Source organism: Lepeophtheirus salmonis, chromosome 12, assembly GCF_016086655.4.
Source record: "Lepeophtheirus salmonis chromosome 12, UVic_Lsal_1.4, whole genome shotgun sequence".
Lineage (NCBI taxonomy): Eukaryota > Metazoa > Arthropoda > Copepoda > Siphonostomatoida > Caligidae > Lepeophtheirus > Lepeophtheirus salmonis.
The window spans coordinates 1,923,170-1,946,389 of NC_052142.2; the positions used below are offsets into that span (position 1 = coordinate 1,923,170).

The 23,220-nt window shown below is 31.9% G+C and overlaps 2 protein-coding genes and 2 long non-coding RNA genes across 4 annotated transcripts in view; 2 read left to right on the forward strand and 2 right to left on the reverse strand.

Moving 5' to 3' along the window:
* Positions 1-2,100: 2,100 nt before the first annotated feature.
* On the reverse strand, positions 2,101-3,859 carry LOC121126759 (integrin linked kinase). Its single transcript, XM_040722086.2, has one exon. The coding sequence runs from the start codon at positions 3,681-3,683 to the stop codon at positions 2,325-2,327; it is 1,359 nt and encodes a 452-aa protein (XP_040578020.1). The 5' UTR covers positions 3,684-3,859; the 3' UTR covers positions 2,101-2,324.
* Positions 3,860-6,534: 2,675 nt separating this feature from the next.
* On the forward strand, positions 6,535-7,637 carry LOC139906872 (uncharacterized). Its single transcript, XR_011782977.1, has 4 exons — positions 6,535-6,670; positions 6,723-6,862; positions 6,926-7,053; positions 7,271-7,637. It is a non-coding gene; the product is annotated as an uncharacterized lncRNA (long non-coding RNA).
* A 1,510-nt stretch (positions 7,638-9,147) lies between these two features.
* The window catches only part of LOC121126726 (uncharacterized), a 48,423-nt gene continuing 34,350 nt past the window's right edge, over positions 9,148-23,220 (reverse strand). The window contains exon 7 of the transcript XR_005867118.2: positions 9,148-10,253. The gene's annotated coding sequence lies outside the window, so the exon portion shown is untranslated. The remainder of the gene's footprint in view (positions 10,254-23,220) is intronic.
* On the forward strand, positions 10,250-14,811 carry LOC139906874 (uncharacterized). Its single transcript, XR_011782980.1, has 2 exons — positions 10,250-14,300; positions 14,366-14,811. It is a non-coding gene; the product is annotated as an uncharacterized lncRNA (long non-coding RNA).

Consider the following 23,220-nt stretch of genomic DNA (forward strand, 5'->3'; position numbering starts at 1 on the left):
AATAGAAGAAGTGGACTTAAATTTTCTCCTAGAAATAGGGTAAAAGGAAATTAGAGATAATCGAATGAAGATACTTCTGACTTCATGATCCATCAAAAGAGATGGTCAAGTTCGGAATTCTGTATTGTACTAAGAAAGAAGATTCCAGGATTGAAACAATGACGAGATCTATTCACGGACAGTAGGAAATTTAAATATTTAAAATATAATTAAAACTATTCATCCCAGACATACATTCATACTTACGGAAAGAGAGGTTTGCTTAATTAATATAGATAATATTCCTAATCCTTATGAATGATAAATAAGTTATTAGTAGACTAAGAACATTTAGTAAAAGTGAGTAAAAAAGGGCTCTAAAATTTTACAAATGAACCCCAAACATATTAAAATTGAGTAATATGTATTTAAAGCAAAATACAGTTTTATAAGGATCATTAAAGGTAATTGGTGTTGTTATAAATTTACCATAATTGATTCCATACATTTTGATATATTATATCTACAAATCAAGATTTTATAAAGATTTTCTTCCGTTAGTTTCTACATTCGATCAGTATTATTAGTTTAAAACATACTTAAAGACCGTCTAACGTCCACATTAGTAGTTGGAGCAAATTTGAAGTTTGCGACATCTTCAAGAGTCTTGTAATACGGAGGCATCTCATCATCACCACTACCGTTATTACATTCAACCTTTTGCATAAATGGAAGATCATGATTTCTGTGAATGAAACAACTTATTTTTCTCTAAAGTATTTCCCTTTTTTCAGAAATTGTTTTGATCTTTTTTCAGCTTCAAAAAATATATTCAGAGAATCATAAATGAATATCCCTTCTGTTCTAAGATTTGTAATAGCTTCTAGTAAAAATGACAAATTAGCTTTAGCGAAAAACAAATATCTTTCTAGGGCTGAATCTTTAGGCACTTGCAAGCAATTTTCAATGGCGAAGACATCTTTTTGATTAAATTTGCATATAATTCTCTGTATCTCTTCAAAATAGGCCGTGTATTACATGGTAGCCTTCAACCATGACTCCTAACATATTCAAGTTAAATTGCATAACATCCAATTAGAGTTAGGGGAAATTTGGCACAAAAATGTATCTCATTTTTTGCAAGATTTAAGGGGATTATTTAACAGTAATTTTGTTCCAATAATTACCTACCACTCTTTAGCTTTTGTCGGAATCTGGCTCCGTCACATATCCAATCATGTAATCATTAACCTCACTTCATCATATACATAGTATTCACTCCAGAAAGAGAGATGATTTTTTCTATTGGTTTCCTTCCCAATAAAGGAGGGTTTTTGCAGGTGGATTTTCCTTGCAAAATTATAATCAAAGAATTTGATGTGTAATCTAAATAGAATCCAATTTTTCTCTATTTATTTCATGCCAGAGCAGAAAAATGAGCCAATTTCTGACAAAATGGGCCAAAGAGCGATTTTTTCGAAAATAAACAGTTTTTGAGCGATTCCTCACAAATCCTAAGTCTAGTTATAAAGGTCTATGGAAAAGGATCGTTTTCATTATTGTTCTACCTAATAATCTATCTCGAGTTCAGAACAAGATACAAGATGAATAAAAAAAATCTTATGATAATAAAAAGAACTTTTATAGAAGTTTTATTTCTTGTACTTTTAATTTGATGATAGGATTAATGGTGACAAATGACTCTGAACGAAAATAGTGTAGAATTACTATGGCCACAGATATTTCCAAATTCAGATAAGTAAGAGAAAAATTGAGATCCTTTTTGGATTCTGTGCTCTAAGATAAATTCCATCCTTGGCTTAAATTCATCGATACATATTTTTAGGATGTAATTGTTTTCCATGTGGAATCAATGAGGGTTGTCACCCCCTCGTGCCAACAGCCCTAAATGAGGAATTTTAGAAGAATTGATAGATTTTATAGGATTGTGGATTCTGAATTGAAGCTAGAAAACATAAAGTCATGTATTGTAAAAAAAAATACCTTAATTATACTGATCAAAACTCAAATAAAAATTTAACCTCTACAGAAGACTAAATAATGTTTTGTTTCAGATCATGTCCCCTTAGTCGTCCTCCATTTTAGAAAAACCCAGTTTAGTTAAATATAAAATATTAACTTTATTTAATTCCGACATTGAAATGAGATATAATAAAATGAAACAATCATTCATGGTAATGTAGCATGATTTAGGTTAGACACATTATTTAACATAAGTATTCACTATAAGTCACCAATTAGGATGTAATATTTTCAAATTTGATCTATTCAAAACACATATTTAGATAACAACCACTTAAATAAAATTTTGTTAGTTAAAATATTTATTTTTTCATTTTTAGTAAAATGGGCATAACTTGGTCAAAGGTAGGTCTCTTACATGAATCCTCGTTCATACAAATACTAATTAATTTGGTCATGTGTTCAGATATCCCACGACTTAAAGATATTCTGAGTCCTTCGAGGGAAATTTTCATGCCGATTTCCATTGGACTATATTCAGCGAAAGGTATCTCTCTCGTAAAAAGTTCCCAAAGTAAAATTGAATAAGACCACATGTTGGAAGAAATACTATTATTTGTAGGATACCTCTCAGACATAGATTCAGGAGACATCCAAGCTGGATGAAATATTTTGGATTTGTTTTGAAAAGAATATTGAGCATCCCCCATATGAACTTTTGCACACAGTTCCTCATTATTGTCAATAAGTACGTGTCTTGAATTCAATACATACATAGGTAACTCTCTGTCAAGAGAATGTAAATAGCTCATACCTTTAGCAATATCAAGTGCGAATGATAAAGCAGTACTAGAGTCAATAATAACCTTATTTGGAGTATCATGTAATACATTAAACAGCGATCCCAGAGGAAGATATTGAGATATTACAACTAGATTAGGAGGATTATTACAGCAACCAATAATACCCAATATATTAGGGTGAGAAAATATGCGCAGCTTGGGATACTCGTCCTGAAAATCCCTTGCAATTCGTGAAGTACATTTGCTAAGTAAAAGTATCTTTGCTACAATCTCATTTCCTTGCCATTTACCTATCCAAGTTTCTCCTCTCGGCGATGTTCCAATCTTATTATGTAAATAAAGCTCATTGATATTTATGCCTTTATGCTTGGAAAGGGTAGCATCCCTTGAGCGCGTCTTTAAGCCCAACCAAGATTGATCTTTAAAAGGAACAACACGAGTAACATCTTGGCCGCTCCGACTAGCGTGTTCACTAAGCCGTTTTCCTGTTGAACCAGGGCACTTGTCCAGAGGAAGTTCTCCGTACTTGTTTTGTAGTATAACTAAAGCTCCAGCATCTAACAAATCCTCAGCAATAGCCACTTCATTCCAAAAGCATGCGTAATGCAGAGCCGTGTTTCCATGTTCATTACCAAAATTCACATCCATATTTTGACTTAAGAGCAATTTTACAACTTCTCGATGTCCATGGGCAACAGCCAAGTGAAGTGGAGTGTCATCGCCCATATTCGTAGCGTTAACTCGCCCTCCACGAGACAAAAGATTTTCAGTAATCTTATAATGTCCTCCTTTAGCAGCCCAATGTAAAGGAGAAAATTGATGAGAATCCCCTTGGTTCAAATCATTTTCAGGTTCATTCAACCAAATACGAACTTGAAATATATCCCCTTTGCGAATCCAATGAAAGATATCTTCCATTGTGGGTAAAAGAATTCAGCGATCACACGTAATTATTTAGGTTGAATATATAAAAAAAAGGGAACACATTATTCCTATCATACATAAATATGAACACATAGAAACAGGAGAAGCGAAGCGGAGCGAAGCGAAAAAAGGAAAGTGTTTCACATCTTCTCTAACCTGGGATATAATTATAGTTGATATTATTGTAGAGAAAAACGCGTGCGAGGAGACAGGGGGGGAGAAAGACACATGGTATCATTGTTTAAAATACTGATGTGATTATCACTGATAATCACATCAGTATTTATCAGTTGCCTGTTTTATTATGATTTTTGAGGGTGTAACGAAAGTATTTATTAGCAAAATGTTTAATAAAGATATACTACGTATAATTGACTTAGACGATTTTTATCCGTTACAGTAGATTTGGAAAAGTCACACTCCATGAAATAGTAATTTATTGTGAACCATATTCTCAGAAAAATAACTAATAAAACGACAAAATAAGAGTATTTCGAAAATATATTTGAAGTTCCAAATTTAAAATAGAAGGCTTAAATTAAATATAATCTACATACTAAAAAATAAACCATCATACATTTAAGTTAAATATACAAAATTAAACAATTAGAATCATATAACTAATAATAACAATAAATTATAAATACAGAATATTGAAATAATAGATTGATCCAAATAATATCTTCTTGTTCTAACATCGGAATTCAGTTCCAATATGTCATAACTTGAGGTTGTAAAATACAAGCCAGACGTGGAGTTTAATCAAAAAGATCATCACCTTTTTTTCCTTATGTGCAAGTTGCATATATAATTGTGCACAGGATAGATATATTTCTACTGATGAGATTTTAATAATTATTAATAATAAAGTAAATCATAAAATAAAGTTAGATTTCAATCCATATCTTCTTCCAATCTTAGTAAGAACAGCTTTTAGAATCCCACTTTCATTTATTTCATATTTATCTAAAAAAAAGAAAAGTTAATCCATGCAGTCAAATTTAACTGATAAGACAATTCAGGCAACCATTCTTGACTTATTGTAGTTTTCTAACATGACATCGTAAAGATTTAGAGCAAAAGCTAATTATGTAGTAATGTCTGGCGATATTAATCCTTATTAAGAGCATCAAAAAAGATTTTTTTCTCTGCTATTTATGCTTATATAACAACATATATACACAATTGGTAATTATAATGCTACACCCAATGCAACTACCCCCGTTGTTGTGACCATTTAAGCAGTTGTTTTTGCCTTTTATGAGTTTTCTGAACACCATTTCTTGGAGGCTATCAACCATAGCTAAGCCTTAAGTGATAAAAAAAGTAATATTTATTGACTATGTAATATTGGAAAACCTAATTATCATACCCAAGTCTTTAAATGAAGAAACTAGTCTCAGAAAAACTAGTTACGAACCATCCAAAGCTACTACTCCCGTTGTTGTGACCATTTAAGCACTTTTTTTGCCATTGAATGATTTGAGTATCATAATTCTTGATAATTTTGGCTAAAATAGAATCATATTTTAGGGTTAGATTTAAAAACAATTGAATACTTACTGTTACATAGTACAAAATTCAGAGTTCCATTTCGAAATTAGTAAATATTTTATACTTTTTACTGATAACTTGATCGTCCTTTGGTGTGGATGACTCAAAACGTTTTTATATGTATTTCTATATGTATCAGTACCAACATCCTCCATTAATTTAATGATGGTTCCTCAGAAAGGGATAGGTTTACCCGTGTATTTCTCCATAAATTTTTTGAACGTAGATGATTAGCAATGGATAAGGTTATATTACATTCAATAAACATCTTTGTGAGATCAGAGTTAATGGATAAGGTTATATTATAAGCAATAAGTATCTATGTGAGATCAGAGTTAAAGTCTGACTTTATGTATTCATCATTAACTTTATTTTTTTAGAAGAATATCCATGCTCTTGATATGAGATGAGGATAATTAGTTGCGTGTAATTCTAGACGGGGACTTAAGGCACATTTGTATCGACAAATCAGACAAACCATCTGTTTCTCATTCGATAAGTATTTTCCAAAACCTGAGCCTCCATTTTGATAAATCCAGACAGAAGGCGACATTATTTTAGGCATTTTATTCAGTTCTCTATCGACTATCACCATCTAATATTATATTAATATTGAATAATAAAGGCGGGAATGATAACGTTCTAGATTGATAGAAGAAGATGTATGTTATTTAATCAATGATGCCATAATCATTTCTTCTCTTCTCCTCGCACTAGTTATGTTTCCAAACACTAACTAAGGGTGATAATTTTGGTAAGAATAGAAAAACGTGCGAGGAGAAGAGAAGAACTACTTATGGCATCATTGATTAAATAATATACATCTTCTTCTATCAATCAGGAACATTATCATTCCCGCCTTTATTATTCAATATTAATATAATATTAGATGGTGATAGTCGATAGAGAACTGAATAAAATGCCTAAAATAATGTCGCCTTCTGTCTGGATTTCTCAAAATGGAGGCCCAGGAATTTGGAAAATACTTACCGAATGAGAAACAGATGGTTTGTCGGATTTGTCGATACAAATGTGCTTTAGTCCCCGTCTAGAATTACACGCCACTCATTATCCTCATCTCATATCCTGAGCATGGATATTCATCTAAAAAATCAAGTTAATGATGAATACATCAAGTTAAACTTTAACTCTGATCTCACAAAGAGTCTTATTGTATGTAAGATAACCTTATCCATTGCTAATCATCTGCGTTCAAAAAAATTTATGGAGAAATACACGGTTAAACCTATCCCTTCCCGAGGAACCATCTTTAAATTAATGGAGGATTTTGGTACTGATGTCATTTATAGAAATACATATAAAAATGTTTTGAGTCATCTACACCAAATGACGATCAAGTTATCAGTAAAAAGTATAAAATATTTACTAATTTCCAAATGGAACTCTGAATTTTGTATTACCTAACAGTAAGTATTCAATTTTTTTTAAATCTAACCATAAAATACGATTCTATTTTAGCTAAACATATTCTGAATTATGATACACAACTCATTAAATAGCAAAAAACACTGCTTAAATGGTCACAACAACGGGGGTAGTAGCTTTGGATGGTTCGCAACTAGTTTGTCTGAGACTAGTTTCCTCACTTAAAGACTTGGGTATGATAATTAGGCTTTCCAATATTACATAGTCGATCAATATTATTTGTTTTATCACTTAAGACTTAGCTATGGTTGATAGGCTCCAAGAAATGGTGTTCAGATAACTCATAAAAGGCAAAAACAACTACTTAAATGGTCACAACAACGGGGGTAGTTACATTGGGTGTAGCATTATAATTAGCAATGGGGTATATCCTTCATGATAATAGTATGTTGTTATACAAGCATAAATAACGGGGGGAAATCTTTTTTTTTGCTCTTAATAAAGAGTAATATCGCCAGACATTACTACATAATTAGCTTTTGCTCTAAATCTTTAAGATGGATTTATTTGTAACATTTTTTTTATATTAGTATATTTATTGTCTAATTTTATGATTTTGACATTTACTTTATTATTAATAGTTAGTAAGATTTCCTCGGTAGAGATATATCTATCCTGTGCAAAATTGTATATAGCAACTTCCACATGAAGAAGAGGGGTGATTATCTTTTTGATTAAACTCCACGTCTCGATTGTGTTTTGCAACCTAAAGTTATGACATATTTAACAGGATTCCGGTGTCAGAACAAGAAAATATTATTTGGATCAATCTATTATTTCAATATTTTGTATATATAAATTTATTGTTATTAGTTATATGATGCCAATTGTTTTATTTTGTATATTTAACATAAATGTATGATGGTATATTTTTTATTATGTAGATTATATTTAATTAAAGCCTTCTTTTTTTAACTTGGAACTTCAAATATATTTCGAAATACTCTACTTTGTCGTTCCATTAGCTATTATTCTGAGAATAAGGGGTATAATGAATTACAATTTCATGGAGTGTGATGTTATAAAATCTACTGTAACGGATAAAAAACGTCGAAGTCAATTATTCATGGTATATCTTGATTAAACATTTTGTTAATAAATACTTTCGTTATACCCTCAAAAATCATAATAAAGCAGGCAGATGATAATCACATAAGTATTTTAAACAATGATACCATATGTATTTTTTTGCCCCATCTCCTTGCATGTGTTTTTCTCTACAATATTATCAACTTAAGATATAATCAAGGAATACCAGAAATACAGGAAAGGAAACAAAAATATCGTGCTGACACAAGAAGGCTGACTCTCCCTTTTCCTGTAACTACAAAAAGGAGAAATGACTAGTATGATTTATGAACATTGATAAATTAATCCGACTCGTAACAATTTATCACAATCTTAAATTAATCAATTTTTTAACTTATTCTAAATTATATTTATCCTTTAATTTAATAATTTCATTTTATACCCAGATAAATTAAAACTAAATTTATATTACTTTCGACATTAATTTAGCATATATTTTTTTCTACATAAGTATAAAAATAGTTTTTATTTCGTATGTAATGATAAAAATATAATATTGGAAGTACATTAGTACGAATGTTAGTTTGAATGTAGTTTGGCAATGCTTTTGTTGTTGAAGTGATGATCGCAAATATTTTATCTTCAGTAAGCAATGCCAAATTTTTCCCCACAACGTTGAAAAGTTTATCGATACTTTAGGAACATAGGTAGAAAAACAGTCACCAGATTTTCAAGTTGTTTATGGTTTTTCATAGGATATTGGATAAAATACAGGGTAAATACTCAATTACTATTTACCTATTAAAAACTATAATAATACTATCAACTAAAAGTAAAGTAATTCTAGAATATGACTACCCATAGTGTAGACAAAACTGTAGACATAATAGGAATCTCTGATCATGGCTAAAAAACTTGAATGTATATCACTTCTACTTAAGTTTCTAAGAAGTTCATTTCTAGTTGAAGGTATTATAATAACTAACGGTAGTTGAGTATTTACTTTAGTTATTTTCCTAATTTAAGGTTATATCATAGTTATATATTTTTAGAGATGTGCAAACAGAGCAAGTTTTTGGATAATGATTGTGATATATATCTGACTAGATAAATACTATTCCTTGCTGGTGTTGAAGATCCTATAGATAAAGTTATATAGCAGGGAGATTTCCCCATAATGTTCTCAATTTGCATATCATATTGATTTACTTTCAGGGATAAGATTTTAGAAAGTATTCTTTCTTTGGCCTTGTAAGGATCGACTTGAACAAGTTGAATTGTGTCAAATAAGGAAACTATTTACGTTTCAGTAGTATCCTTTGGATATTTTTTCAATAAACAATTTTTCACTGAAGTACAAGTAAGTATATTCACTAACTTATTTTTGTTGATATAGGCATAACGGATTGATAAGACGAGAAGAATTCACTTTATTTTAGAAGCAGATATTTTAAATTGATTTATGTACCATGCTAACTATTTCTTCAACAGGCCATTCCTGTTGTTGTACATCGTAAAACCGGTTTATAAGTTTAGGAACTACGTTGTCAAGTTTACCATTGGGATGAGGGCAACAACGTCCATGTACTTACTCGAGGCTGACTTGATTATCAAGGTGAGGACAGTTTTAGAAGTTTGATTATTTGTAGTTCCCACAAATTTTCCTCTAACAAACTCTATTCTTTGGGCCAAATAAATATCGTCGATCCTCAGTTTTATATTTTTTTCTCTGCTCTTCAAACATCTTCTTATTCGTGCTTTTAAGTACATTGCCGTGGATGAAGGTAATACTGTTTTCTACTGTAATGACACTGGATACGATCCTAAGATATCTCGGAGACGGAAGTGACGGAGCATTGGACGTATATATTTGCTCGTAGAGGCCAGAACTAACAATGTGCCAAATCAAACCAACGAAATGGAGTCCAGAAGAATATCTTCTACCTTTAGGCTTTTTTGAAGAGATGAGACATTTGCTCCATTATAAAAACGAGATGGGAAAATGGAATTTGGTCCATTTTTGCCGAGTTAGAAAAATTAAGGAGCTGTTCATAAATGTTTTAAAATTGTTCTTTCTCTGTCAGACCGTCCGTGTAACCCAGAAAAGCGGCAATGTTGATGGCTTCAGTTACAAAGTCAATTCTATTTTCAGAAAATTATGCAATGTGATACTAAGATCTTATTTAGGTCGATGTTGTTACAGAAAATTCTGAAGGAGAGGTGTTCTTCCACCTCCAGGTAAGCAGTAATGTCAAGCCCTTTCATATCTGAATTTATGATTTTGACAAATGCAACTTTTGGAGTTTTAAGCTACAAGAACCCCGAGGTCAATGATTCTGAAGAGAGTTTGTCATAGAGATCTTGTGCCGAAAGAACGATCTCTTCCATAAACATTGCATACTCCAGAGCTTCTTGTCTTTCATTCTCCAAATGCACTCTATTGATGCCTGTGTTGGTCTTGGAGGTGGTGATAGTGAAGAAAGGTAGCTTCCCAGATTCGACCACTTTGATGGGATGGCTTCAGCTTTCAACCACCTGTGAATATATATGATTTATAAGTATTATTGATTATTAAAATTACATGGGAAGAAATTGCAATATTATATTAAAGTACATAATTTAGAATTTGAAGGGAATGCTTCTGAATTATACTATAATTTCGTTGTCCAGATATTACCAAGCATTGAACAGTGCTTTTAAAAATATTTGAAAGGAAATTTAGCCAAAAACGAGCTGTCTCAGATATTCACAAGCAATATTCATAGTATTGGGGAGCATTGCTTACCTTCGTTGGAGTGATTTTTCTTTATCACGGGATTGATCTAAAGATTCAATAATAGTCTTGAATTCACTGTTGGTGTCTATTAAATCGTATCTCTTGGGATGGCCCAAAGCCATTCGGTTAGGAATTTGGAGTCCTTCGTGGGTAATTTGTGAAAGCTCACATTCGAATCCTTAGTATGCAGTCATAGCTCTGTTTGCATCGAGGAACAGAACACTTCTAACCATTATTAATTAAGTAATAACAAAAAAACAAAAAAAAATAACTTTGGTGAACCTAATTTCCTTTATTATAATTTATAAAACAAAGTTAGAATGTGTAGCCTCCTCGTGTAGAAAAAAAGTGAGCGCGATTTTAAGGCACCTCCAGTTGTTTTTAGTATTCCTTGCATGAAGCACGCAGGCCACACCCCACACTCAAAAATTTCTGTGGGGATACATGAAACTATATTAGTTTTGGATCTTTCCTTTTTTATTATCCTTTATAGTTATAAACTTGAAATGGGCAAAAATGATGACTGCTAAAATCATTGTAACTTAATCATGAATAAACCATGTTATATAAGCTGTATAAATCTCCAATTGGTCATTCAAAATTGGCTTGTTCTAGTACAAGTTAATACCATTATGACTAAATAATCAGAAATTGTATTTATTCATGTCAGCTTTAGATAATAATTTTCTTGCTTTTCTATAAAATGAAAAGTCATTCTATCAAATTTAGATCTGGGGGCAAAAATTTAGTCTAGAAATATTTTCCAAAAAACTAAGCCCCCAAAATAAAATCCTGGGGTCGCACCTGATGAAGCAAATCATTCAATTATTCATCATTTGACAAATAAAAAAATCATATTTTGGCCAAAACATAATATAATATTTTAAATGCATGTCTCTTTCGAATTTATAAGACTCCTTAATGAGTAATTCCTCTGTAAAAAAGAAGAATACAACCTTAAGAAATTTATTGACTGTTAATTTCATTAGGTCTTAAAATTATGAAACGTAAATAAATCATTTGTTATCTTCTTAGTTATTCACCATGATTTTAGATACAAGTTCTGTTTTACATGTGCATGACGCATTCCTTTATTTGGATACCAAATCAATATCAAATTGAGAATGTGGTATACCGGCAACAAAGTGCAAAAATGTATACTTGAATTCACGACAAAGGTATTTTCTATAAATTTAAGATAAAAACAGGTAATATCTCGAAAATAATTGAAAAGATTATAAAAAAATTATCTGCCCATTGTTAGTCATAGTAACTTAAGATGAATAAATTATCTGACAGTATATTTTGGCGGGACCTATACAAATGATTTATTTCTACAACACACTTAAAATAAATTGAAAAACCAGAATAACACACTTAAAAATATGTTAGTTTATGAAGGTTGCATTGTAATCTATGTACTTTTGTAAAAGAAAACATAGACATGCAAAGTTGGATATTTAATTGGTCATTCGTATCATATTAAATAATACTTAATAGAAAATTGGCAAATGTAGTATTTATTGGTAAAAAATAGAGCCTTCGATAGAGACTATCTATAGTTTATTTCTTCCCTGAAGAATGATGAATATTTCTGTATTCAAAGAAGCAAGCAGAGTGATGAAAGAGCACCCAAAAAGACTCGTCCCAACTTCAATGAAGCTTTTTCCTAAAAAGAACTAAATACAAGTAATATAGTTTTGAATCAAGTCAAAAATGGCTCATAAATCAAAGGTGTACTATTATCATAACATTGGAAAACGAAAATAATCGGAGAATTCACATCCTTAGATAGAACCCATCGATAGAAGTAATTGATTACCATCCCACTCAATATTTTTTGTAAATTCATCCCTTCACATAAGCTTACGGAGTTGAGACGAAATCGGATAAGAGCCTCAGTTGCTCCGTCAATATTTCTCTCATTTGATTTTGAACACCACTCTGGTGGGTGATGAGTGATGACGTTCAATAATGACGTAATATATTTCATAATATTTATTATATGAAAATGTCACTGAAATGAACGTTTCTCAAATGAAGTTTACCCAAATGAATACTTAATCAAATGAATGTTACTAAGATGACCCTTGCTGAAATAAATCTTGCTCATATGAATGCATGCCCACTTTATTATGTCCCAGTTAACGTCAGTAAGAAAACTCACTGAATGACGTCATATGAAAAACGAATTCTTGTGAAAATGTTAAAACGCTGCTCCATTGTATCTCTTCAATAAGACGGTCGAGCTTCGTTACTTTGTTTTAAGGCTTTACCGAGCTGTAACACGCTTTTTGACATAAAGAAAGATTTTGTGTATTTTCCTCTCAGTTGTTCTCATTTCTTTTCATAAGTTTACTTTTGTATGATTTAAAGCAGCTGACTCTACGTATTATGAAATCAAAAATTGCTACAAAAACGTATTACATAGAACTTGTATATTTATATCAATCAAGGGACCTCGTTTATAATTCTTGTCTTCTCATACTCTCTCATTGATAGGATTATCAGTTAAACTATATAATAATTACTAACTATTTCATAAATAATAATGCGCAAAAAATGAAGAACAGTAGCTACCATATGTTTTTTTCAAAAAATCTTTTAACTTTCGAGGTTGAGAGTGGATTTAAAAGATGTTTACCTAACTAACATAAAAATATTTACTGTATTTTATTGTCACCTGTCGAGGGTTCTACTTCTATTTACCTAATCATGATTTGGAACTTTGATTGATTGAATTAAAATTCTCCTTTTAAGCTGTGAACAATTCCCAACAATCAATGAATAATATTTCCTTATTTGGGAAGAATTGGCTAAATATTTAGGGTTTTTTTTTCTGTTTCTTATCCAAATAAAGGTTGCAAGATACAATTTAGGTTACAACGTTCCAAATTTGCATAGTTTTGTTTAATAACTTGTAATCTCGACTGACAAAATGAAAAATGAAAAAAAAATAAAAAAAAATTAAGTGTACAGACAGCTAAATGGTGCTAACTTCTGTTTTTCCATTCGTCATTTCTTCGTGTCGAAAAAACAAAAATACAGTTAAAATATCTCATAAGATTTAACAATGTGGAAGTAAAAGAAATAAAATTAATGCAAGACAAAGTGAAGCATATAAATAATGTTAATCAAGTCATTGAAAAAGAAACGTCACTCCTAATGTCGTGCCTTCGTCCTGGGAATAGAGGCACGACATTAGGAGTGACTTTCTTTGTGGGAAGATGATGATTTCTTAAATTTTTATGATTTAGAAGAAATGAAGAACATTATTTTTACTGTGCAGGGAATATTCCTCGTTCACTTTTATTGAGGAACAAATGCTTGAATTGCAAACATCTGTTAAAACAAGATAAGATTGTTAATCTCTCTTAACAAATAGACAATTCTAATTTTTCAACAGATTTAAAAGATATAGGAGTACTGATTTGTACATCAGATCTTGTATTTTTGACTACTCTTTCTTCTCTAAAATTAAAAGAAGATATATTTCAGGAAGCAACCACTAATTGTTTATTTTTTTTCTTTTCAAAATCCACGGTGTATATTCATAAGGTGTTTATTTAATAATATTGAAGAATTTAACGGTTGATATTGATTACTTTCCAAATTTTGTAAAGAATGTCATTTTTTCTTCTTTTTTTCTTAAATAAATCCCCAATAAAACTTTTAATTACATGGTCAAAAACTTGGCATCTTCTATGAATGACAATGTACATGAGAAAAGAAAATATGCAACAGAAAACAATCCAGCTGCTAAAAGGTGAATAACAAAATTATCTTTATCAACTTTTGAATCAATAGTAGGTATTTTATATCTTATTTTTATTTTTTAAATATATAATCATTAAATATATAAATATTTCAGTATTTGTAGTTGATGGTTTGATAGTTTCTGTTCCATTATAGTTATTTCGTGAAACATAAGTCCAATGGTCTCAACTTCCTGAATCAGGCTTGTTTTCTTCATTAACATGCCTACTTACGTCTCTTTTAAAATACACAGAGAGTAGATGCGATAACGATGTTTTTCTTTACTTAATACAGAGAAATCCTTAGAAGACCAAAACACATTTATCAGAACACTCCTTCATGCGAATATAATATACTGAGTTGGGGTATCCTGTGTAAGTTTGTCCCATAGAGAAAGAAACACATACAGATGACAAGGGATTTACTTGGCTGCTTGGATTAATTAGGTGGACAGAGAACAAACATTCAGATTTAAAAAATGGCGTACAGCTGTTGTAATATGTGTAATTGTAGATATGTTATAATCCAAAGGAAAAAATAAAACATGATTTGACTTGAGCACATCTTTAAATAATCGTTTTAAATCTATTCACAAGAAGATCTATTTAGGCAATGAATATCTGAGAATTCATTGATTAAATTATGGCTGGTTCAGCTAAATCAATTCCTTACCTATCAATTCAAATAGGAAAGACACATTTCATTTTTCTATATAAAGTAAAACTTTTTGTTATTGAGAATGAAGGAAAATGAACATCCAATTTATACATTTTTTATGAAACTGAGCAGGTATATTTTTATCTAATGTTTTTTGTCTTTGTAATCTTGTTCTAAAATAATTTTAGGAAGTTTTTAAGAAAGGCTCAAATTGTGTGGTATCTGTCTTATATCATGAATTGCAGTTTATAAGTGGAGTTGTGGGTTTTGAAATTCAATTAGATAATTATGGGTAGAAAGTTAGAATAAGATGAGAAAATCTTCTGCTTTTAACAACTAATTTCTTTTACAGAGGCCAGAAAAAAGATTATATCATTATGGGTCTTGTAGCATACATAATTATTTGTAGGGCATTTGATGAATTTTTTAAACACTGTCTTGTTTAAAATCATATAAAATTTTCGCCAGATTGTACGTTTGGCGCAATTTCCATATCTAATTATAGTCTACAAAAAATTGAATCTGTAGAATATTTAGTATATTAGCATCTACTCAATTCATGTTAAATCTTCTAAAAGGAGATAGAACGATCGTCTCTTTCTTGTCCAAAGAGAACGAAACAAGCTGCATTACGTAATTATCTAAAGGTTTTTAATTCTCGAAGTTGTTTATCTAAGACTGTAAATTCCTAGTTCCAATGTATCAAGCCAAGTTATGAGAACCATAAGAAGTGACTTATAGGCTTTTTCAACGAATTTTTATGTGTACCTTTCTAGTATGATACAATGACATTTTAACCACGATTGTTATAAATTTGGTCATTATTGATATTCATCAAAGAATATGAATATTAAAACTTTATATATTCAATTATTTCAATTTAGAATGAGAATTTGTCTCCAGTTTAATTAAAATGCATTAATGTAAATTCCTTAGTCAATTTTTAATTCCATCAATTAATTTATTTATTGAACAAATGTAAATACATATTTAATAACGACAGAACCATGTCTAACAAAACTTATTCGACACTTATGTAATTATCTAATTTGGTTAATTTAGGTATGTATGGCTGGGGCCAACTCTATGGGAAGGTTTTAGGCCCTTTCAGACTTCTTCTACCCTATATTGCTCTTAACTGTATTGTACATATTTTAAAAGATTGGCATTTGTGAAAATGTTTTTTTTTTCTATTTAGCGCCAAGTTTACTTTTCAATTACAGACAAATACAATTTTTTAGTCCATTTCTGCTGATCTTAAATACACTAATAATTGTTCCTAGACCGTTAAAATGCTAGTTTTATTGATAAAATAAATACAATCAAATTAGTTATTTCAATAATTACTTTCGGCTTATTAATTTAGATGTGCTTTTCATATTAGATCACATTAATGACAGAAATACTTTCATGTCCTCTAAGAATTAGGACAAAAGAAGGGATCTGAGATGATTTATCCTCAATAAGAGATGCTCGAATTCCAATGGGAATGATGGCAGATTGAAACTTTCACCGAAGAAGAAACCTAAACCAACCTAAGCCTCAAAAGAGTAGAGTCGACTCGTTCCTGTGGCGGGAAATCTTATGAATCCGTATATAACAATTGAATAGATTCAAGAATGCTGCGCAATTTATATACTATATTTTTAGCCATTCAGTCTATTTTTCCTTGAACTGAGTTATTTGTTAGAGGTATAGAGTTTATAATTTGGCCTGGTGGCATATGTACAACTGTGAGTATAACTTTTCTTGCTCCCCAATCTTGTAAGCCTTCCAGATCTGGAAATCAACAAAGATATGTTGTAGGAAGCATGCAAACTGTTAGTGGTTAGTGTTGTCCACTTTTTAAAACCATATTTTTAATAGTTTTTCGTGCTTTGAACTTTTTTTGAAGTAGCAGAAAAAAAGTTTTCATGACTGGCAGTGACTTTTGGTTGAAATAGTTACATAAATAAAAGACTATTGATTCAAAAAATATCTTATTACACTTTTATAATTACTGGACGTCCTGAAAGTACTTGTTTCAAATTTCAAGGTATATAATTAAGGTTTTAATTTATAGATCTTACTTTTTTAGTAATCCCGCGTTTTTAACTAAAGGATAAGTATTTATTCTAAGTAGGCTGTTTGCATTTGAGGGTAATAACATACTGACTATGAGATAAAATATAAAGGCACCAATAACGAAGTATAATAGTAGGATCTTGATATAATGTACTTCTTTGTCATCATCATATTCATTTTTGCTACCTTGTAATACTTGTATACGGAAAGTATTAAAGAGAAAAAAACCTATTCAGAATTTTCCTTTACTAAGGGTTTTATAATAACCTCGGTGGTGCCTTCTCTTTCCTGCCTCTTCAAGGGGTTCCCTATTATCAGAGTCTTTCCTTGAAAGCTCTTCAGTGTAGCCAGTGGAGTACTCCTCAGCATCCTCTAAGCGCTGAAGTGGAATGAGAACAGACTCAGAGGTCGCAGTTATTGCCTCCTTGCCTGAGTCAGTGTAATTAGTTTTCCTTTATCAGAGTCCTGGACGTATTCACCTCCGATGGAAGATGGGTAAGTCCCTCCTTTAGGAGTGATCAATCCTTTCGTTTTGGTGACCTTCAATATCTGCCATCCGCTTCCAACACATCCATTATCTGAGTTCAGATTTCCTACTTCTTTACTATTATCGTCCATCTCTGCTGGAAATGGCTAAGACTCAAGCAAAACTACTATCCTAACATATCTTATGATAACCCTGTCTGACATAGGTAGTTTTATTCAGACGGTCGAATCAACACATTGGTTACTGCTGTGTATTTCTACGACTTTTACAATTCTCCATTGATTTTTCTCTAGGGTGTCTGCTTTAAGGAGAACAACATCCCCTTGCTAGAAATTTTTGGTGTAGAGTAGATTGTTTAATCCACTTTGAAGGGATACTTAATTTTTGTAGGTATTCCTTTCGCCATATAGACGAAAACAAATTCAATATTAGTTTTCTAGTAATCCAGATGTCAGAAAACGGGACGTTTTCCATCACCTTATGTGAAGGTTTGTTAATGGTCCGGAGATTTGTACCATACTGTAGCATGTTCGGAGATATACTTTCTTCCCCATTTAGAGTTGTTCCATGTGGGCAATCATTTATGCCCCAATTAATTCAGAAATAACCATTTGGAGCTCTTTAAGGGTTAATTTCTTCTGAATAATCACTTTTAATTGCTATTTGAATATAGCCTCCATACGTTCTGTGAATTGATTGGTCCAAGGTGCCTCAGAGGTACTGAATTTCCATTCAATATATTCCCCTGAATAATTCTCCTCTTGAACTTTATTAAAGTCCATATTTTTAAGTGTTTGTAGTTGCTTATTTGAGGTTACAAAATTACGAGAATTATCACAGTAGATAATTTCAGGTTTGCCATATAGGCCAATGCATTTTCTGAGATTTTGTATAAACTCTCGTGTACAACGAGATTCAATTATCTCAAAGTGGATAGCACTCGTATGAAGGCATGTAAATAAAGCCATCCATACTTTGAACCTTGGTGGATGATGGCAACAATTTCCATATGCTACATAGCATTGATGTTTACAATCTTTTGGGCCCAGATAGTCAATTTCTATATTTCTCCATGGACACATATAGCACTCTTTACTAGGCAAATCTACCGGATTGAGGAATCATAGACAAAACCTTACTTGATCAGCGAAGAGATTGTCAAGTACTTTGCAAAACTCTACGTTCTTCGCATGGCTTACAACATCCTTTACCTCTTTGTACCCCCTGCAGATTAAATAGGGAGTCGGTAAATATGACTGTGTCACGGGGATAGACTATTGGCTTTAGTGCCTTCTGAATATAATTTGCTATAGTCACAGCCACAGTAAGAGCAACAAGTTCTGCTCGAGTAATCTTCAGCATGTCTTCAAGCTTACCTTTCTCGGAGAGAGCTTTTTGAATTAGTGGGCTTTTCGAGTAAACAAGTTGACTCAGTTTTTTGCCCTCCTCAATTTTTATAATGAGATAGGCGGTGACAACCATTCCTACTTTGGAGGCATCTCCAGAGACAGCAAGAACCTTGATACTTCCCCCGTTATAACGCGGGAAACGGAGCTCTTTGATCAAAGGGATCTGTTCATCCCATATGGTAAATACCTTAACGGCCTCTTTAGTAGCTTTTGTGTCTGTAGACTTAAGGTTTTTGTCCCACTTAAACTTGTCTTCCCATAATAAAGAAAGCATTATTTTAAATTGCATGATGACAAAAATGGGAGACATAACCTTGTGTATCATGGCTTGACTTGCTACAGATAAAAATTTTGTTTTTTGATATTGAAACAAAATAAGGATTTAATCTTTCAAATTTGCTTGCAATATCAAACTTAAATTCATGTGTACATGTGTCCAACATTAAACCAAGAACTGAAATATCACCTCTTGCAGGAGCAATTTGTACTGGTTTTACTCTGAAAGAATACCTGGATGTGAAGATGCAATCTCATGGCCATAAAATCCTGCAATTTCTAGATTTTTTAATATTTCTAGTGTAGTTTGGATGGTCTTTTCGAGGAATTCTGGGTAATTTTTATATCGTCCATGTAGGTCATTTTATCTTTAACTTCTGAAGATATTGGGTATTTCTTTGATGCCCTCTTGGGAGTATCTTTATGACACCACATTGAAATATATGGGGCTGAAACTAGTCCAAAGATGACGACCTTGAACCTCATCAACCGGTGTTGATCTCCAGGCCTGCCCCAAATAGAATGGAACATATCCTGATCAGGGGGGGTTAGCAAGATTTATAGATAAGAACATCTTTTTAATGCCAACAGCGATAAAATACTTTAGTAATTAACCTTTATAATAAGTTCCATTATTTTTGGAAGCCTGGCATTAGTAGCTTATTCAAAGATTTAATTTTATCTTTGACATCAGGTAAGGTTGCACTTACCACAATCCTACATTTTGTAGAATCCTTATGAAGACGAAAAATAGGTCTTATGTCAGGTTATAGCTGGGATGTTTTGTAATTCTTTCATTAGAAGAACTTCCTCATCATAATAAAGATCAAGACACTCTTGATAAGCCTCTTCATCTAAGTTCATATGTTCAGGTTTGACCTTATCGTGAACTCAATACATGAGCGCAATGGCTCTACTCTAGTTATCAGATAGAACTCTACCAATGTGATCACTATCAATCAATGGCCTATTTATGAACCAATAACCCATAGAAGTTTCGAAGACAGCAGTTCTTTGCAAATGCAAATCAGCCTGGAGCTCCAATGAAGTAAGTTCTGCAGTAATTGGTTCTTTAAGATTTATATCCACATTCTCCCCATTCCAAAACTTATTTAAGTTAAACTCAAGAGAACGATAAATAGTATCAAGCTCAAGGTCTTCATATTTTTTAATTTAAGTAATAATTCCAGAATACAAAAAAGCATTATTATCAATAGTAATTCGGTCTGAAATACCATCTCCTCCAATAAGGACCCATCATTACATAGTCAATAGTCAACTTCGCAACACGGAATATCATGTCAGTTTCTCCTGAAGGTAGCAAAATCATCTTTTGTTCCTGAAGCATTATTGCAGAATAATAGGGTTCCTAAAAAAGAATTAGAAAATTTCTAACAACTGTACTAGGTAACTCTTCTGAGAATTTAATGTCTTTAGTGTAATCCCATCTCTTAGCATTTAATTGAATTGAATTTAAGGAATTAATAATTCGTTCACAAGTAATTGCGACAATGGCTGTAGTACAAGTAAAATTCTTCAAATTTGCTAATCCAAAAAACACCTTGGTTTTCTTTATATGAATTTATTGCTCCACCTAAAATAGAAATATCAATATTGATATTATTTCCTTTTAATCTTAAAGATTTTGCTGTAGCAGATTCAATCATTAATAGGTTAGCTCCTTAATTAAGTAAAATTCGAACCTTACTTGATTTTCCATTTACAGGATTAACAACCCAACAACATAAAGTAGCACAAAATACATTATAATTAGGGATATTCACAGATATTTTACTATATTTAACTGACATCACTTGTAGAGCTCTTTCAAGACGGAAGTTTTTATTATAATCTATTTTCCTCAAAGCATTTATGTTTTTAATATTAATTTCATCTCTCTTATTCAGAAGAAGATGACACTTTTTAGATACATTTGCACATTTTCGAATATTAAAATTACTATTGGAAATTCCCCAGTAACAGAGTTTGACGTAAGATTTTCCAGAAGTTCGTTGTTAAAATTATTATTAATAATTCTTAACATATTATCCATACTATAGGTTTAGTGCCCTATGTATAAATGTTTCGGGTGTATTTTTTTTTTTAATAATATAGTAATATCAGATTCCTTCTGGGTTCTCCTAATCTACAATTACGTATATATAATAATTCCATATCCTCATATCCACGTATATCATATGGCGCAGTCATTAAACCAGAACCTATCTTAAGAAACATAATGGAAGAACTTAAAAGTAAGTATATACCTATGCTACCTGAATTCCATCAAAAGAGAAGCCTAGAACTTTGTAAGGTTCCAAATCCAACTTAAAAAAAGAAGATGTGAAGAAGTTATCCGTACTGAAGATAGGTGAATCGGTTCGGATACAAGATTGTATAACCAAATGATGTACCCATCTAGGTACAATTGAAACAAAGGTATCTCAATAGCGATATCTCATATTTATGAAAAATAGTTGTTTTTGGATCGTAATATCCGTTTAATCCGTTTGGATTCCACAGAAGGGAACAAGCAAATTCCAGAAGGGAACAAAAAATAAAGAGTCTTTTATTTAATTTATATTTCTACGATTAATATTTTTGTAATTTTCTTCATCTTTTTAAGGATATTTTCCCTTTTGAGATGTAGTAAAACTTTTTAGGTAATTATTAGTATCTTGCCTTGATTTAAGAAGCTCCTGAAGTACATCGGTCACAGTAGGACGTTTAGCTCTGCTATTGTATCTGCTACCTCTCTCTAACCTCCTTTTCTGAAGAATTACTTTGAGATTCGTTGTTTTCCTATTAGGATTTTTGTCCCATACAACGGCATTGTAAGGATACCTACACAAAGGAAACGAATCCAAGTACTCCTTTCTATATTCCTCATTGAACGTAACCAAACAGAAGGTGCATTTCTTAAGATTAATGCAAGCTCTCATCCATTCCGATGGAGAAAGCACTAATTTTTTGCACAAGTCTCGGTGGAGTCACTATCCCTATGAAAAATGAATCCTCCTCTGGATTCTGAAACACAAAACACGGATTTTACTTCTTCCTTTTCAGGGTGGTTTTTATGCCGAATGGCATAAGCTTCCAGCCAAACAGAAAAGTCTTTTTCTCCCGGGTTTAAGCAGTGTCAGATTCTTCTTGTACCCTTTTTCTTTCGTGCTCCTCTTCTTTTGCAAGAATAAGAGCCTTCCAATCCGCCACTGCTCTCAAAGGAAGTATTTCATTTATATAAGTTATCTGTAAAAAATCAACGGGGTTAACTCCCGGCGTTTGAGCATTTTCAAGGATTTGTTAGGCTTGGTACATGGCGGATTTAGAAGTTTTTTGGCGGTCTTGGATCGGAATCCCCCCTTAACTTCATCAAGGTATGCCTTGGTTAATTTAAAACTGTTCCCCTATGTTCAATCAAGCTCTTCTACGGCAATTCATACGAGGCGACCTAATAAGCGAGGAGATGCGTTGTCCCTCTAAACAGTCCTTGAACTTTTCAAAGACAATTGTTGTTGAACATACATCGTAATTAGCTTCGATATCCAATATTCAATCAGGCCATTTAGCAATCCGCGAACACCTTCTCAAACTTGGAGTAACGAGATGCGGCAAAGGATAACTTCTCTTTGACGAGATTCTCAATATTCTCCTTAAAACTCTCAGTGTGGACCTGAGACAAGAGTCTCCTCAATGTTAATCGAAGAGAGCGTCCTCGCAAGAAGAAAAACCATAAGAAGGGGCTTCGATCTGTGGAGACATTGATATATCCTTTTTTTTTCTAAATAAAAAAAAGGAATATTGAATTTAAATTTACGATTATTCGAAATTCAAATGAGATCTACCGAAATTGAGCAGAAAAAAGTCCAAACTAAGTTGAACTTTGGTTCTAGTTATAGAGTGGATTTAGGACCAAGGTTGGTGACCAACTTCAAGGAAACAACCCAATAAATTATTCAAACACAAGATGACGGACTTGCAGACTTAATTCTGTTGTTAAAATATCAGATTCGAATCCCTTGAAACCACAACTAGAGTTTCTAGCTCTTTTGAAAAGACAAAGGAAATTCGGGAGTT

Coding starts and splice junctions, on each gene's coding strand:
- LOC121126759 (XM_040722086.2), bottom strand. CDS start 3,683: ATGGAAGATATCTTTCATTGGATTCGCAAAGGGGATATATTTCAAGTT.